Source organism: Carassius auratus, chromosome 16 (genome assembly GCF_003368295.1).
Source record: "Carassius auratus strain Wakin chromosome 16, ASM336829v1, whole genome shotgun sequence".
NCBI classification, from domain to species: domain Eukaryota; kingdom Metazoa; phylum Chordata; class Actinopteri; order Cypriniformes; family Cyprinidae; genus Carassius; species Carassius auratus.
In genome coordinates this window covers 13,883,766-13,900,070 of record NC_039258.1, presented here as the reverse complement: position 1 = coordinate 13,900,070, position 16,305 = coordinate 13,883,766, and the positions used below count along the sequence as shown (strand labels likewise).

The following is a 16,305-nucleotide window of genomic DNA, read 5'->3' as shown; positions in this document are numbered from 1 at the left end:
TGTGTGTGTGTGTGTGTGTGTGTGTGTGTGTGTGTGTGTGTGTGTGTGTGTGTGTGTGAATATGTACTTAATGAAGCAATATCCATGCCAAGTGGCTCTCAATTCTCTCTTTGGACCATCAAAACACAAGCTTTGGTGGAAATGTAACACCTCCGATGAAGATTGCTCTGGGATTTGGCCATAGATGTTAAATCTCTGACAGGAAAATGTATTTTAAGTTGCCACAAAGGCTGTTTCTGAAAGAATCTCACACTTATTAGTCACGGCACCTGTCCACAAACTGCAGAAAATATATGCATACATGTGTTTAGTTGCACAAGCCCCCGCCCTTCTAAATTAATATGTTATAGTCCTACAGATATAACAACCTATATAGGCTATCTATATACATGGTTACACTTTATTTTAAGGTGTCCTTTATACATTTTGGCTACCAAGCCTAATATTAATTAAGTACATGTGCTATATGGTTAGGGTTAGGATTAGGTAACTTGCAAGTTACTTGTAATAATGCATAATTTACTGTTATTATAAATTATGTGTAACAAGGATACCTGTTTATATATATATATATATATATATATATATATATATATATATACACACACACACACACACACACACACACACACACACACGTCTCAAATCACGTTAAATAACGAATTACATGAATTACTTCACGGATGTAAAAGTTTCACAAAAGAGTCGAGTAGTTCATACCATTAAATATATAACGGTCAAAACGGTCATAAAATAGTTTAGTCACATTAGGCTATTCAGCAAGAACAGTTTCAGTCTTATTTGATTTTTTTAATAATAATAATAATAATAATAATAAATATTCTAGAGATGCCTTGATCATCTTGGTTAACATATTTAGCATACACCCTGATCTATAAATGAACACAAAAAACGTTTATGTTTTAAATCGCTGTGTGTTTTTACAACTTAAGTCGTTAACCTTTTGCTTCATAAGAGCTGCAACGGTTCGTGAAACATCGTTGTGAAAGTCTCGTGTTGTATACTAAACGCGTTTTGTCTTACTTGTCCCTGGGCGCTTGCCGTAGCCACATCGACCAATGTTTTCAAGGTATGTACAGTGTACTTTGAATCATGCCGGTAAATAATTTATCATTTTTAATACATTGCTGTTTACATTATGCATCAAAGTGTTTTAAAGATCGTTTCAAAAACCAAGAATAAGCCACTATGTATATATAACATATATTTTAAATAGCAAACAGTTTGTTGCATTTTTGGATTTCGTATAACCAGCTGAGCTTGAATGTAACTTACTGTATTATTATTAATACTGTATGTGCTAACATGAGCAAGTGATCAAATAAATGGCAATGGCTTACATGTTTGAGCTTCACTGTATACAATCTTTCATATTAAGAACGACTAGAAAAAAACAACCTTGAAAAAATGGAAAACAGTTCCATGAAACAATTTATGACCAGTTAAACTGCATTACTACCATAACAGAAGTGTGTGTCTGAATAGCGCATTTAATACTTCTCTATTGATAAATGGCAAAAATCACTTTTTTAAAATACAGAAATGTTTGACTTTTTTTCCCCTGTCATGTGCTTTTCAGATGACTGGCAATAAAAGCATGTGTCTAAACTCCATCAGTCAGGTGCTGCTGACTCTTCTTATACTTCACTGTCTACAGTGTCACTCCAGGCCTCACAGTTACGACAGCAAACCGCTTTCAGAAATATCCAAAGAGATCTTTAAGTACTCTGACATCGCTCAGCGAATCATAAACCTAGCAGTACATGGAAAGGCTCAGAACCGTTCCTATGAGAGGCTGGCTGAGTTCACTGACACTATTGGAAACAGAGTCAGTGGCTCTAAGAACCTAGACCTGGCCATTAAGTACATGTACAATGCCCTGACACAGGACAGACTGGAGAATGTGCATCTAGAGCAAGTGAAGATCCCTCACTGGGTGCGCGGGGAGGAGAGCGCGGTGATGCTTCTACCGAGAAACCACACTTTAGCCATACTTGGGCTTGGTAGTAGTGTAGGTACTCCTCCAGGAGGTTAGTAGTCACCATTCATCTTTTAAAAACCTGCACCTGCAAACATCTAACCAGCTTATATTCTTCTGGCAGGTATAGAGGCAGAGGTAATGGTGGTGGAGTCTTTTGAAGAGCTCCAAAAGAGAGCGAGTGAGGCTAAAGGGAAAATTGTTGTGTATAACCAGCCGTTTGTGAGCTATGGGGAGACCGTGGCCTATCGGGCTTCAGGGGCGTCAGAGGCGGCTAAAGCTGGAGCCGTGGCTTCACTTATCCGTTCAGTAACTCCATTCTCCATCAACAGGTCAGAACCATCACACTGTTGAATTAAAATGACTGCCATTATGCCAAAAAGTAAACACAATTACATTCAAAAAAATGCAAAAAATGAATAAACACTACCTAAAAAAAACATACATGCATACATAAAAAAACACTGCCAGTTTAACATTTGAAATACGTTTTTTAACAAAGTGTCTTATGCTCACCAAAGTTCCATTTATTTAATCTAAAATACAGTAAAACAGTAATACTGTGAGTTTAAAATACTTTTCTATTTGAATGGATTTTCAAATTTAAGTTATTCCTATGATGGCAAAGCTGAATCTTCAGCAGCCATTACTTCCAATCATCAGTGTCGCATGATCCTTCAGAAATCATTCTAATATTTGGTGCTTTCTTATTATTATCAATGTTTAAACCAGTTGTGATGTTTATATGTTGTGTAAAATGTGATAAACTATCATTTAAAAGTTTGGGGTAAATAAGATGTATGTATAATGTGTATATAACAGTTAATGGGGACACATATTCATTATTAACTAAGAGTTTTCCCTCAATAAATTCCTAATTTGCTGCTTTTAATTGTTAGTAAGGTAGTCAGTTTAGGGATTAGTGATGTAGAATAAGGTCACGTAGAATAAGGCATTAATATATGCCTGATTAGTACTAATAAATGGCTAATATGCTAGTAATATGCATGCTAATAAGCAACTAGTTAAGAGACCCTAAAATGAAGTGTTACCTAATTAATTAATACTTTTATCTAGTAGGATGCATTAAATTGATCCAAAGTGACAGTAAAGAAATGTATGGTGTAAAAAAAAATATATATATATGTCAAATAGATACTATTCTTTTAATAGTCTACCTTCTATTTATCAAAGAATTCTGACAAAAGAAATGTAACATGGCTTCCACTAAAATATTAAGCAGCAAAAACTGTTTTCAACATTGATAATAATAAGAACCAATATTATAAATATAGCCCAATTAATAATTGATGATACTTGCTGAAAATTCAGGTTTGCTATCAAAGGTTTAAATTGAATTAAAAAAAAAGACGGTATTGACCAGTATTGTATATTGTAACAATATGTATTATATAAAAAGCATATTTCTGAGTTTTAACCCACTCATGGTGTTGTTTTCAGCCCCCACACTGGCTGGCAGTGGTATCAGCCTGGAGTGCCCCAGATTCCCACTGCCTGCATCACTGTCGAGGATGCCCAGATGATGGCCAGGATGGTCCGCAGAGGCCAGAGGATTGTGGTACGTCTGACTATGGGGGCCCAAACACTGCCAGATGTTGACTCCTACAACACTGTGGCTGAAATCACAGGCAGCAAGCATCCTGAACAGGTCGGTGAATTTAAATAAGCTATGTTGTACTGGTCTGACAAAAGACTCCTAATGATAATACCCTTGCTAGTATTACAAAGATTTTACAACTGGATGTTGAGTCTTGTAAATACAGTAAAGCTTGTTTTCCTTCAAGACTAATTGTCATCAAAAATCAACATGAAATCACATTTTAAGCCCATTTTACTTCTATATACTTCTATATAATAAGATGCAATTCAGCGTGAAATGTGATATTCAGTGAGGAAAAAATGTAGGACTTGAATTTATCCAGTGGGAAATTATTGGCTTCACACCAGTTTGCCTATTGGGAAATTACTGGCTTCTCACCATGCTTTTAAAGACCTGTAATGATAATGCCCTTACAGTTATTACTAACGCCTTACAACTGGCTGTTGACTTATGCACTCTTGTAAGCCCTATGTATTTGTACAGCTTGTTTTCCTTCAAGACCTTCAAGATTTTCAGCCCATTTTACGTCCACTGTAAAATGCATTTCAGGGTAAAATGTGATATCCATTGAGGAAAAAACGTAGGAGTTGAATTTATCCATTGGAAGATTATTGGCTTATTCCAAGCCATGTTTTAAAAACAGTGCCTAAATAGCTGCTTGACTATTTGTTAACATTGGCCAATTGCCTGCATGGCCTAGATGATGTCAGCCAAAAACTAAAGTTGCTTTACAAGCGGAGCAAGTTATTTAGTTTGTAGAAAGATAATGAAGACACATTTTTTTTTACTTATTATTTATTAATTTATTTTGGAATAATGTGCACTAATGAATAACATGCAGTAAGACTAGGATGTATTTAGTAAGTAAATAGGCTTAATTTTGATCTGATTCATTTGCCATGAATTCATTTGCAGTGAAATTGTTTTCAAGGTGCACATCAATAAGAATTCCATAGGAATCCAACCAATGACCTTGGTGTTATTATATTTGTGGTGGGAAAACATTAGTTAACATCAAGTTACATCAAAACATCTCATCAAGTAATAATTGCGAGAATATTCTATATTGCTAGTGAAATTCTCACATAAATATTGGCTATTTCACTACACGTGTACACGTACTGAATGAATCAGTTCTTGGTCCTAGGGTAATCAATATGAGTTTTTTTTTAAATAAGCAACCTTGAGTTATCTGCAAAAAACATGGACAAACCGTATAAAAACACTACCAGACTGGACCATAAGATTTTTAATGTTTTTTTTACGTTTTCATGTGTTACATTATGTTTTAATGTTTTCAAATATTTTACATAGTTTTAATACTATGAGAATAAAGTCGGAATACTATGAGAATAAAGTCAAAATACTACGAGAATAAAGTCAAAATACTATGAGAATAAAGTCAAAATACTATGAGAATAAAGTCGAAATGTTTCTAGAATAAAGTTGAAATACTACGAGAATAAAGTTGAAATGTTTCGAGAATAAAGTCGAAATACTATGAGAATAAAGTCGAAATGTTTCGAGAATAAAGTCAAAATACTATTACAATAAAGTCGAAATTTTTCGAGAATAAAGTCGAAATACTATGAGAATAAAGTCGAAATGTTTCGAGAATAAAGTCAAAATACTATGAGAATAAAGTCGAAATGTTTCTAGAATAAAGTTGAAATACTACGAGAATAAAGTCGAAATGTTTCGAGAATAAAGTCGAAATACTATGAGAATAAAGTCGAAATGTTTCGAGAATAAAGTCAAAATACTATTACAATAAAGTCGAAATTTTTCGAGAATAAAGTCGAAATGTTTCGAGAATAAAGTCAAAATACTACCAGAAAAAAAGTCAAAATACTATGCGAATAAAATCTAAATGTTTTGAGAATAAACTCGAAATTTTCAAGAGTGAAGTTGAAATGTTCTGAGAATAAAGTCAAAAAGTTTTGAGAATAAAGATGAAATGTTTCAAGAATTTAAAATGTATAAATTAAATTTATAAAATTTTGATAGTCTATGCAAATGGGACCAGGAGAAGTTGCCAGGTCACTGGAATTTTGCATCCGAGCATGGGATCCTACTGGGATGAGGACCAGTCAATTTTAAGGACTTGTGGAAACATCTTAATATCGAAAATATGGTATTAACAGACTGAACAGGAACAACTTAACATCAGCTCACACCGTAGCTCTCTTATTTAACCCTTTTTAATACTACAAATATATATGCGATTATTAGCAGAAATCATACCATGTGTCATACTCGAAGGGACAGTATGCTTGGAAATAATATTTTGTGTCTTTGATTGCATTCATTATTTGTAGTGCGCCAGCACTAATAGCAATAAGCTTTGTGCTTTTGGTACTTTTAATATAAAACAAAGTCTCAGCTTCCAAAATCAGTTGTATAGCTAAACGCAAACTAGCCTATGTGTCTTACAATAATGTGTTTTTCAAGCACTTTAATGTGGCGTGACAGATCGCTGTATTCATGTAAATCAATTAATTAAATTAAACTGTTTTCTTTGTGAAATTCCACCACCTACTCCACAAGAATGTTTGTGGCGTCCAGCCTTTCATTCCTCACATGTATTCAATTATAAACTACAATAAAACATTCTAAAGGTCGAAGTGAGCTCCAGCTCCTTAACATAAGTTATATTATTGTCTTTTCTGAGGTGTAACGTTAAGTGTCTATTCACAAGCTGTTTTATTCATGGTATAATACAGTAATAGACATAATATTTAATGTTTTCCATTAATTATTTCTAGCATGCCAGCCACCCAGTAATGGCATTCATTTTGTGCTTTTTTGCTTTTAATATAACCAGCTCAGCTTGCAAGTTCTGTCAATTTTATCATGAACTACAACTTATAAATGTGTTTTTCCTCTTTATTACAAATTTATAGCAAAATAGAAAAGTTAAGGAACATCGGAAAAAACAACAACTACAGTAACTTAATTTAATGAAACAAATACTGTCCACTGTAATTGGAAAGATGACTGATTCAGATGCTAAATAAACTGAAGCAAATACAATGATCTGCCACGTCACGCCACATTAAAGAGCGTGAAAAACAACATTATTGTAATAGACATAGACTATTGTTTGTATTCACTATAAAACTAACTATAAAAAAGTATCTCCCGGTGCTCCCAGTCCGGGCTATTTGCATGCGCAATAGACTAGAATATACTCTCAAAACAAACTATTCAATATAATATAAATATTAATATATAAATATTAAATATTAATTAAATATAACTTTAACCTTGTAGCCTACTGATTAATTATTGTAATTTCGACTTTATTCTCATAATATTTAGATTTTATTCCCATAATTTCTACTTTATTCTCGAAATATTTAGACTTGACTCTCTTAACATTTCAACATTATTCTCGTAATTTTAACTTTATTCTCAAAATATTTTGACTTTATTCTTATTGAATTTCAACTTTATTCTCATAATTTCAACTTTATTATCGAAATATTTTGATTTTATTCTCATAGTATTTAGACTTTATTCTCATTTTATTCTCATGATTTTAATTTAATTCTTAAAATATTTGATTTTAACTTTTTTTTTTACATTTTAAAAAAAACCTTTTTAACGAAAGCAGTTATTTTAAATAGTACAAATATTTCACAATATTACTGCTTTTGCTGTATTCTGGATCAAATAAATGCAGGTTTGGTGAGCAGAAGAGAATTCTTTAAAAAACAAAACTTTTGACTGGTAGTGTACTGTATATAGGATTTTTCACACAGTGTTTCCTTTCGTCAAACTCAGCAAACACTTCTTAGCTCTCACCTGAGATCACACACAGCAAGATCTCAAAGCAATGCCATATGTGTCATTCACCAGAAAAAAAAAAAATAAATAAATAAAAACCTAGACCCAGTAAACACCTTTCTCATTAGCTAGTGTGTGTCTGCATAGGACCTAATTTTCATATATTGTATAAAATCCAACATCAACATGTTTAATGCCACCCAAAATTTATATATTATATAATAACTTCTTTCAGTTATTCCTAGGACAAATAAACAAGGAGCTATTACTAGGAGTAATAAAAAAAAAAAAAAAAAGAACGAAATTGTACAAAAGTTATTGATTATTCGTGATTTTTGTGAAAATGTTTGTCCACACATTTTTACGCACAGGAGGACCCACTTCACCCGGGGATTTTGATGAAAGCCTGCAGTTAATCAAATAACTGAATTATTATGTTTTCAGGAAGTATTCTAATGGGCCATTCACACGCATATGCGATCACACTGAAAATTCAAGATGTTAGCAGTTTTTAAATGTGTCATGTGCCTGACACTGCAAAAGACAAGTATATGCTTCAGTCAAACATAAAGTGCATGCTTACATAGGAAATAATGAAACAGTAGTTGTTTGCAAAAAATATGTTCTGTGTGCAAACTACCCTAAGAATTCTTCAGAATTTTTGTTGTAGGGTTGACCGTACAGAGTCAGACTGAGATGAATGTGATTGTCTCAATTCTCCATTTGCTCGCTTCCAGAACCTAGAGAGCTGCCTCAGGTATTACAGCTGCCCTCCTCGCATAAAGGCCATAAAGGAATCATAATTATGCTGCTTCCTGAGATACCTTGTCTAGGCCAAATTCTAGCTTAACACCAAGTTCCGTAAAAAAAAGTTGCATCCAATATGGCGGCCAAAGTGAGAGAAATCCCAATTATAGATGTATTTCTTTCAGTACCAAAAATGATCGGTAAAAATAGTTCATGAAGCTGCTGCCTAATCAGTCATTTGGGAGGTTCCACCTCGGTTAGGATGCTGTCTTGGTTGACAGAAGCAGCTCTATAGGTTTCGGAAGAGAACTAATCTGTGTGGTGTCCTCTGACAAGCCATGCACTGGTCCTTCAGACATTTGTTTGCATTGCTGCTCTGCAGGACAACAGGGAGCCAATTACAGAGATCTGCTTCTTCTTAATGCTTGTGTTTATGGAAAGGAATCTGTTAGTCAGGAGTCAGAGGAATAAGGTATCTACAGCCTTAGCCCCAATTATAGACAGTATAGAGGATTTCTCAGCTGCCCAACTGACACTGTAGCCCCTTTGACTGATCATCATGCATCTGTCCAGCATCCACTGCCAGCTTATATCTAATTAGAGACTTGTCAGGGAAAGTTTTCTACTCCCATTAGTGTGCTGCCCTCTCTGTCAGTTCCACAGCCATGCGTTATATTTTCAGCGCTCTTCCCTGTTAATGTCTTCTGTGGGAGGTGGTGAAAGATTCAGTGTGATTAAATGTGAAGGGAAAAAGAACCATTCTGCAGTCTTAAATTTTAATAGAAGCGTTCAGCTCGAGTGCTCTGTTATCCCTCACACTCGGATGCATGACCGCAGTCACGTAAGAGACAGAGAGAATGAAGAAATTTGAGGAACTGAAGCCTTAGACAGAAACTGGTGTTGAATTGTTTTCTAGACGTTCAGTTTTCAGGGGAATCTCCCAAAGCTGGACATGTCTGCGTCATATTTCACCCTGAAATCTAATCTGAAAAAAGAAAACGATCAATTATGTTTTAGTTAAGGAAAATAAAACCCTTTTTGGTGATATTTTCATGGCAGTGTTAATATATATTATTTCTATTTATATGGTCACCAAGTCTGCATTAATTTCAAATCAAAGACATATAAAAAAAGAGAAATAATGTGAAATATTAACTGTTCACCATTTTAATACATTTTAAACCATATTTTCCCACTTTGCAGAGCCCCAGTCTTCAGTTACATGATTTAAGAAATCATTCTGATATGCTGATTTGATGCTCAAGAACCCTTTCTTATTATTAACACAGTTGAAAATGGTTGTGCTGCTTAATGTAGTGTGGAAACTGTGATAAAATATGTATTTTCTGCAGTTCTTTTATGAACAGAAACAGAAAGAACAGCATCCATTTGAAGCAGAGATCATTTTAATGTCATTTTTGATCAATATAATGCATTTGTGCTGAATAAAAGCATCAATTTATCATTGTAATCCAAACTTGGATTGAATGGTAGGGTATATATATATACCCTATTTATATATATATATATATATATATATATATATATATATATATATATATATATATATATATATATATATATATATTTGTGAAACAGTTACAGTAATGATCACTTAATGAGAATCACCATCGAGGGATGAAATGTGATATTTCTGTGATTCATTAAAAGAAATGAGAAGGAGATGTTCTATACTTTCCATTCACATCCACAGCTCGTCAGAAAGCTGGATTTGTTCCTCTTTCGTGCGTCGAAGTCGACCATGATCTCAGCAGGACGGAATGCTACAGGATTGCTGACTAAACAGAATTCGAGTGCCTCATTTGGTTTTCTCATTTAAATAATAACCGACTATGAGGAAACAGGTCTGTAACTAAATGGTGAAGTGGATCTTGTAAGCTTCCTCACTTGGCCAAATTTAGTGATTACGTGTAAAAGAAGATGAAGTTAGAAAGCACTTCGTATTGAGCAAGAACCATCCTTTATTTCTCATTTCCTTGTAGGAGTCTTCTTTTTCTCCCTAGTGTTGCAATACTTGCTTGAGGTTACTTTTGGTGAAATTGTCAATGTCAGTCATTGTTTTCAACTCTTCTGAACTGGCATTGGATTTGCATTGGTGTTCTAATAATCAGTCATTAGCGATAATGGTCTTGGTGACTAGAGATTTATGCTTGTCTATCAGGTCATGGCAGTGAAAGGCAAGACTGAGGTGATGTCTTTTGACAAGCGTACAGCTCAAGCGCAATCGCTATGCATCATATAACCTTTCAGTTGGCCTTTTGCTTAAGAATTTCCTCCTTTTGTTAAAACCAGAAGCAGCATAAAGCCAGTCCATTTATGCAGAATTGACATATAATGGCAGGAAATTCAGTGTAAGCACACTGCTGGTCATAAATGTGCTGTCAGTAGTAATTTTCTTTTCAATTGTTTATTCAGGAGAATAATGTTATGACTTCATGATAGACATTATTTTTTTTTAAAAATTAAAAATTAAAACATTGTCTAAATGTGCAATCTATAATACTTGAATACTGTTTGTGTGACCACAACAAAAAGACCTTTTATGAAACACCTTTTAGTTCACTGTCTACACTACTGGCTCAGTAAGATGTTTTTCAGAGGATTTTTTGATCACTACAATGTTCAAAAGAACAGCTTTTATTTGAATCTGTTGAATCATTTCTGATAAATTGAATGCATCCTTACCGAATAGAAGAATTGCTATTTTTAATATTATTATTTAAATCATGCTTATTTAAAAATATGCTCCATTAGGAAACTAAAATAGCATTTCTTATTGACTTGCTACACCAGTTGATTTACATAGAAGTAAATAAGAAATGCTATTTTAGTTTCATAATGTTACATATTTTTAGGTGAAGTGGGGTATTTATTGAGAAAAACATGGTAACCATGGATTGGTTTTATCCAAAGGGCATTGGTACTAGAAAAGTAGGAGGGTTTTGTGAAGACAGTCGACAAGGTATTTGCCCTTGAAGCATAATGGCAAAAAAGGCCTAAGCTGTATGTCTTTCTGATATCAAGTAATGGATTTCTTACTTATCTTAATGAGAGCAAAACAGAGATTATTGTGTTTGGGCCTTCAGGAAGCTCTGATTGTGATTTATGAGATCTGGTCTACTGTTGAACCTTCTGAGTTATTTTCGATTCTGCACTTAAAGCTGCAGTAGGTAACTTTTGTAAAATTATATTTTTTACATATTCGTTAAACCTGTCATTATGTCCTGACAGTAGAATATGAGACAGATAATCTATGAAAAAATCAAGCTCCTCTGGCTCCTCCCAGTGGTCCTATTGCCATTTGCAGAAATACATCGCTCCTGGTAAGAAATCAACCAATCAGAGCTGCGGTCTGTAACTTTGTTTATGTTCAAAATGTAGAAAAATGTATATAATAAGCGAGTACACCATGAATCCATTTTCCAAACTGTGTTTTTGGCTTGTCCTGAATCACTAGGGTGCACCTATAATAAGTGTTTATATTCAGACTATTTTAGATTGCTTCGTGGGTACCGCGGCGGAGTAACCCAGTACCTTTGTGATTCTTCATAGACATAAACAGAGAGAAGTAGTTCCGGCTACGATGTTCTTCCGCAAGACGCAAGCAGTTCTGTTTATTAACCGCTAGAGCGTCAAAAGTTCCCTACCGCAGCTTTAAATTTGATAAACATATAAATACTGTAGTTAAAATCCTTTTTTTTCTCCAATTAAGATTGTTATTAGCTATTTAAGACTACAAGTTTTTTTTTTTTTTTTTGTCTTTTGCAGAGTTCGAGCGATACATTTGTTTGATCTCATCCTGACTGTTGCAAGAATCTTTATATTGGAATAAGTCAATCTAATATCAGTTGTTTTCAAATGGGTCAAAACGCTGCAAGACTTCTGACTGGCATCCGGAAATTTGATCATATCTCCCCTATATGATATCCTTTGCGCTGGCCACAGGTCCGTTACAAAATTGATTTTCAAATTTTACTTTTTAAAGCTCTAACCGGATCGGCACATAACCATCTGTCTGACCTTTTGATTTCTGGTCCCAAGATTCCCCAAGATGCTCCCTGGTTTCCTTTAGATTATTATTTCAGTCTCAATCTAAATTCAAATCAAAGTCTTTTTACCCAGGCTACCCAGGAGGTTGAATCACTATTTTTGAATCACTGAGTTATGATTTCTCCTCCTCTCATTGTGTTGGTTTATATATAAATGCACACAGTCACACTTTTTATGTTTTTGATGTCTATTTTAGTACGGTTTGTACAGCATTGTTGTTTTTATTGTGCTTTATAAATACAATTTGATTTGATTTAATCTAGTCTCAACATTTTAGAAATGACACATTCTGTCTTTTAAGTAAGCTTGTTCTAGGTTTCCTCCGACCTGTATACTCTGTTTATGGTGACTGTTAGTGTGTGTAGGTGGTTTTAGCTTCCTGTCTGTCACAGAGCTGGTGTGTTTTCGCTCAGCCTGTTGAGTTTTGATTTCCACCATCTGCAGAAACGGAGACCTCTGATGACGTTGATTAGGGCTCCTGAGTGTGTGTGTGTATGTGTGTGTTTGACAGAGAGAGAAGGCTGAAAGCTGCAAGTGATGGTTTTGGTGTTTGTGTGTGTGTGTGTGTGTGGGTCGCCGTGATTGAAGGCAGCCATAACGATAGCATGACAGCTTGTGTGTCCACATGTCTGCCTAATGCCATGACTGCAGGGGATGTTTTTTTTTTTTACTTGGTATTAAAAAAGCTCTCCCACACACATTTTCTTGCTGCCCTCACTATGAGCAGCTTGTACTCACTGATTTCTCATTTAAAAAATCAATTGCTAAAAGAGAAACATCTGACTTTATACACATATCACATTGTGCCCTTTAACAAGACACTTAGGGGATAAGTGTGTTGTACGTCATATTGGACAAGACATAATTGACAGCTAACCAAGAATGAATGAGTTCCCCACTAAAGAGCTTCTCTGGTTATAGGTTAACAGCATGTGGGACTCATGGAAGGCATGTATACTTACTGTTCATTTAAATGAAGAAAAACAAACCATGAACTCAACGCATTACACTTTGGCACATGAGTCAAAGACATATTTTTTTTTTGTCCAAATCTATTAATTTGAATTAGCTAATATTACATTTATTTAATTCTATTAAATTTGTATTCATTTAATTAATTGTAGTTTTATTCATGTGCTTTTCCTTTTATTAAATAATTATTTGTTTTCATTTATTTATTTAATTTGGGTGGGGTGGGGTGTTGGAGGGGTTAAAGTAAAAATTGTCAGGGTGGTGCAACTGTTTGTCAAAGTGTACATATGTTGCAACATTGGTCATATGCTACTGTAATGCTGGAAAAACATCTTATATCATAGACCCCTGCAGATTCTCATGACTGGGTGTAAAGTTCAGTAAAATGTCAGATCATTTGATTTTTTTACGCCAACACAAGATTAGTTTAGGTTGTAAAATGTCATCTGGTGCAATTCATTATTAATGTAGGTGTTAATAAAAAATATTTAACAACTTTCTGAAGATAATAATTAATATGTAGACTCACTTGTTTTTATATTTTAAGAAAAATATATATTTTCCTTTTTCTTAATAGTTACACCACATGACACTGACCCACAGAAATACCTGCAAAGTTTGAAGAATTTTATCTGCAGTTTTGTAGCTATTGTGTGAGTCTCTGTGTGTGTTTGTGTACCGGTATTTATACGCAATGGGGACATTATGTCCCCACAAGGATAGTGATACTAGTAAATTTTGACCTTGTGGGGACAGTTCTTGTCCCCATGGGGAAACCAGCTTTTAAACCATACAGAATGAAGTATCTTGTAAATGTAAAAATGTAGAAAGTTTTATGTGAGGGGTAGATTTAGGGTTGGGTTAGGGTAATGGGACAGTGGTTCCCAAAGTGTGGTACACGTTAGAGGTCTGCACGGGCTTTAAATTGTACCCGAGATCAAATTGGCTGACCCGAGTCAACTAGTGATACTCAAACTCAGAGGAATCACAAAATTAAAAATAAACTAAGGTTAAAACACAATACATTTTTCATTGAATGTTAATTTGAATCGTTTTTTTTTTTTTTGTTTTTTTTTACATTTAAGTACAGTACAGTTTTTATTCAAATTTTAGGCACAACACATTTTAACTGAATCATAATTTATAATTTTTTAATTACCTGTTCGTAAGCACAGTGCAGTGTTAATGTTCAAACTGTGTATTTACAATGTTAAAGTGGCTGACACCAATAAATATTCTTGTTAGGAATAAAACTGCCTTATTTTTTTAACTGTGCAGAGCTGCTGCTGAATAGTTAGGCCTATTACGCTACTGTTTTTTAATGTTGGTCATTATGGTGGTACTTGGAGAGCCAAATATTTTCTGAGCTGGTACTTGGTATAAAATGTCTGAGAACCACTGGGATAAAAAATACATTTTGTTTGGCATAAAAACCATTATGCCTATGGAATATCAGCATAATTATAGGAAATACCAGTCTGTGTGTGTGTGCACACAAGTGGTTAGTCTTTTCACCTGCCAGTAAATAAAACATCCTGTTGACTTTGACATTAAAGAAGACATCTGTGTGGACCGAGCAACTTACTTTGGTCAATAAGCAACACCTTTACAAATTCCCTAACCACCTCATAGCAGTGCCTTGCCAGCCACCCACAACTCTCCAATGTCACGCTTTTACTTAGAAAAGCACTGCTCAGTTTTTTTTTTGTTTTTTTTCAAAATAATTTCAAAGTCAAATTCAACATACAGCGCAGCGCTTTTACAAAACAAATGTCTTTTCTCTTTGTGTAAGTTTTGGTAAATGGAATAGTGGTGATTCTGTTCACCTGTCTCTATGCCACCATTGCTGTCACTGAATTGTACATTCTAAATGACAACACACTTGCACTGTCTTGCCAAAAACTGACAGTCACATAGTTATGAATCACTATGCCTGTACCGCTATAGTTAGGCAGTCAATCCTGCAACCGTGTTGTTGTGTAGGATGTTTCCTTGGGTTACGCTATGTCACTGCCCGTTCTGTTTTAATTAGTGCTGATGCATTACACAGCATTCCTTTGTGCTGTATTGCACTGCACTGTGTCACAATGTTGTTCTGGGTTGCCCTAGGTTGACTGGGTGTAGCTGGTCCTGTCTGCTGTAATTGCACATCCAGTGCCATCCTCCCCCAGAGTGGCAAAGCTGGAACAGGCCTGAGAAAAGAGCCAGTTCATTAAATGTGTCCATGGCTTGGCTGCCTGAAGCAGAAGAACATATACTTTTACATCCTGATCTGGCAAGAGTGGGGGTCTATGGTAAAATCAGATGGTTCATTTTCAAATCAAGCACAGGAAACTCTCTATTAAAATGTTAAAATATATTGAAATTGTGGTTGAAATACCACTTTTTTGTATGTAATGGTCAATAACTGAGAAAGCCTAAACTATTTAGGCTAATTGAATTGAAACTCATTAAAAAATACAGAAAATTTTAAATCAGTAATAAACAGTGCATGTGAATTTTCTGTCATTATTGTTATAGTTGTGGTGTATTTGGAATTGTTAAACATTTATTATCATTATAGTTATCATCATTGTTGTGAACAGTTTTTAGGGTTTATAATGCACACTATGGAAAATGGATATTAATTTTGAGGTTACGTGTAACCCTCTGGTGCTGCTCGCATGAAGGTCAAAAATATCAGAGATTGTAAGATACTATACAAAACTATATTCATGAAATAGTCATTATTTTATATTTTTAAAGAAGACACATTGCAGAGTATTTATGAGGTGGAAAAAAAAGAAAACTATAGATGTTTGTTTATTATTATGAAAAAAACACACAAAGATAATCTTTTTAAATTTCATATGAAATAAATATTTTACAAACCATGCTTGTGTTCCAAATTTGAGGTTAATATCTCCAAAAAATGAGCTTTCAGTAAGATTTTGTTAAAAAAAGGGCGAAGTAAAAAAACAACAACACCTTTTTGGTCAAAAGGAATAACTTTCCAAAGTGGTAAATTTAAAATCCCAACAGTACAAGTGTCACCGTTTTTTTGTTTTTGTTTTTATTTTGTGTTTTTTTTTTTTTCAGGACTGGAACTCAAAAAATTTTCGATTAT

The 16,305-nt window shown here is 34.2% G+C and overlaps 1 protein-coding gene across 2 annotated transcripts in view; it reads left to right on the top strand.

The window, feature by feature from the left end:
• Nucleotides 1-995: 995 nt before the first annotated feature.
• The window catches only part of LOC113116197 (carboxypeptidase Q), a 48,146-nt gene continuing 32,836 nt past the window's right edge, over nucleotides 996-16,305 (top strand). Inside the window, exons 1-4 of one of the 2 annotated variants that reach the window (XM_026284181.1) lie at nucleotides 996-1,090; nucleotides 1,601-2,051; nucleotides 2,124-2,331; nucleotides 3,461-3,668. In XM_026284181.1, the coding sequence (XP_026139966.1) occupies nucleotides 1,601-2,051; nucleotides 2,124-2,331; nucleotides 3,461-3,668 (867 nt within the window). In that variant the 5' untranslated portion in view covers nucleotides 996-1,090. Of the gene's footprint in view, nucleotides 1,120-1,600; nucleotides 2,052-2,123; nucleotides 2,332-3,460; nucleotides 3,669-16,305 lie in introns of both variants that reach the window. The other variant, XM_026284179.1, reaches the window with a different exon arrangement.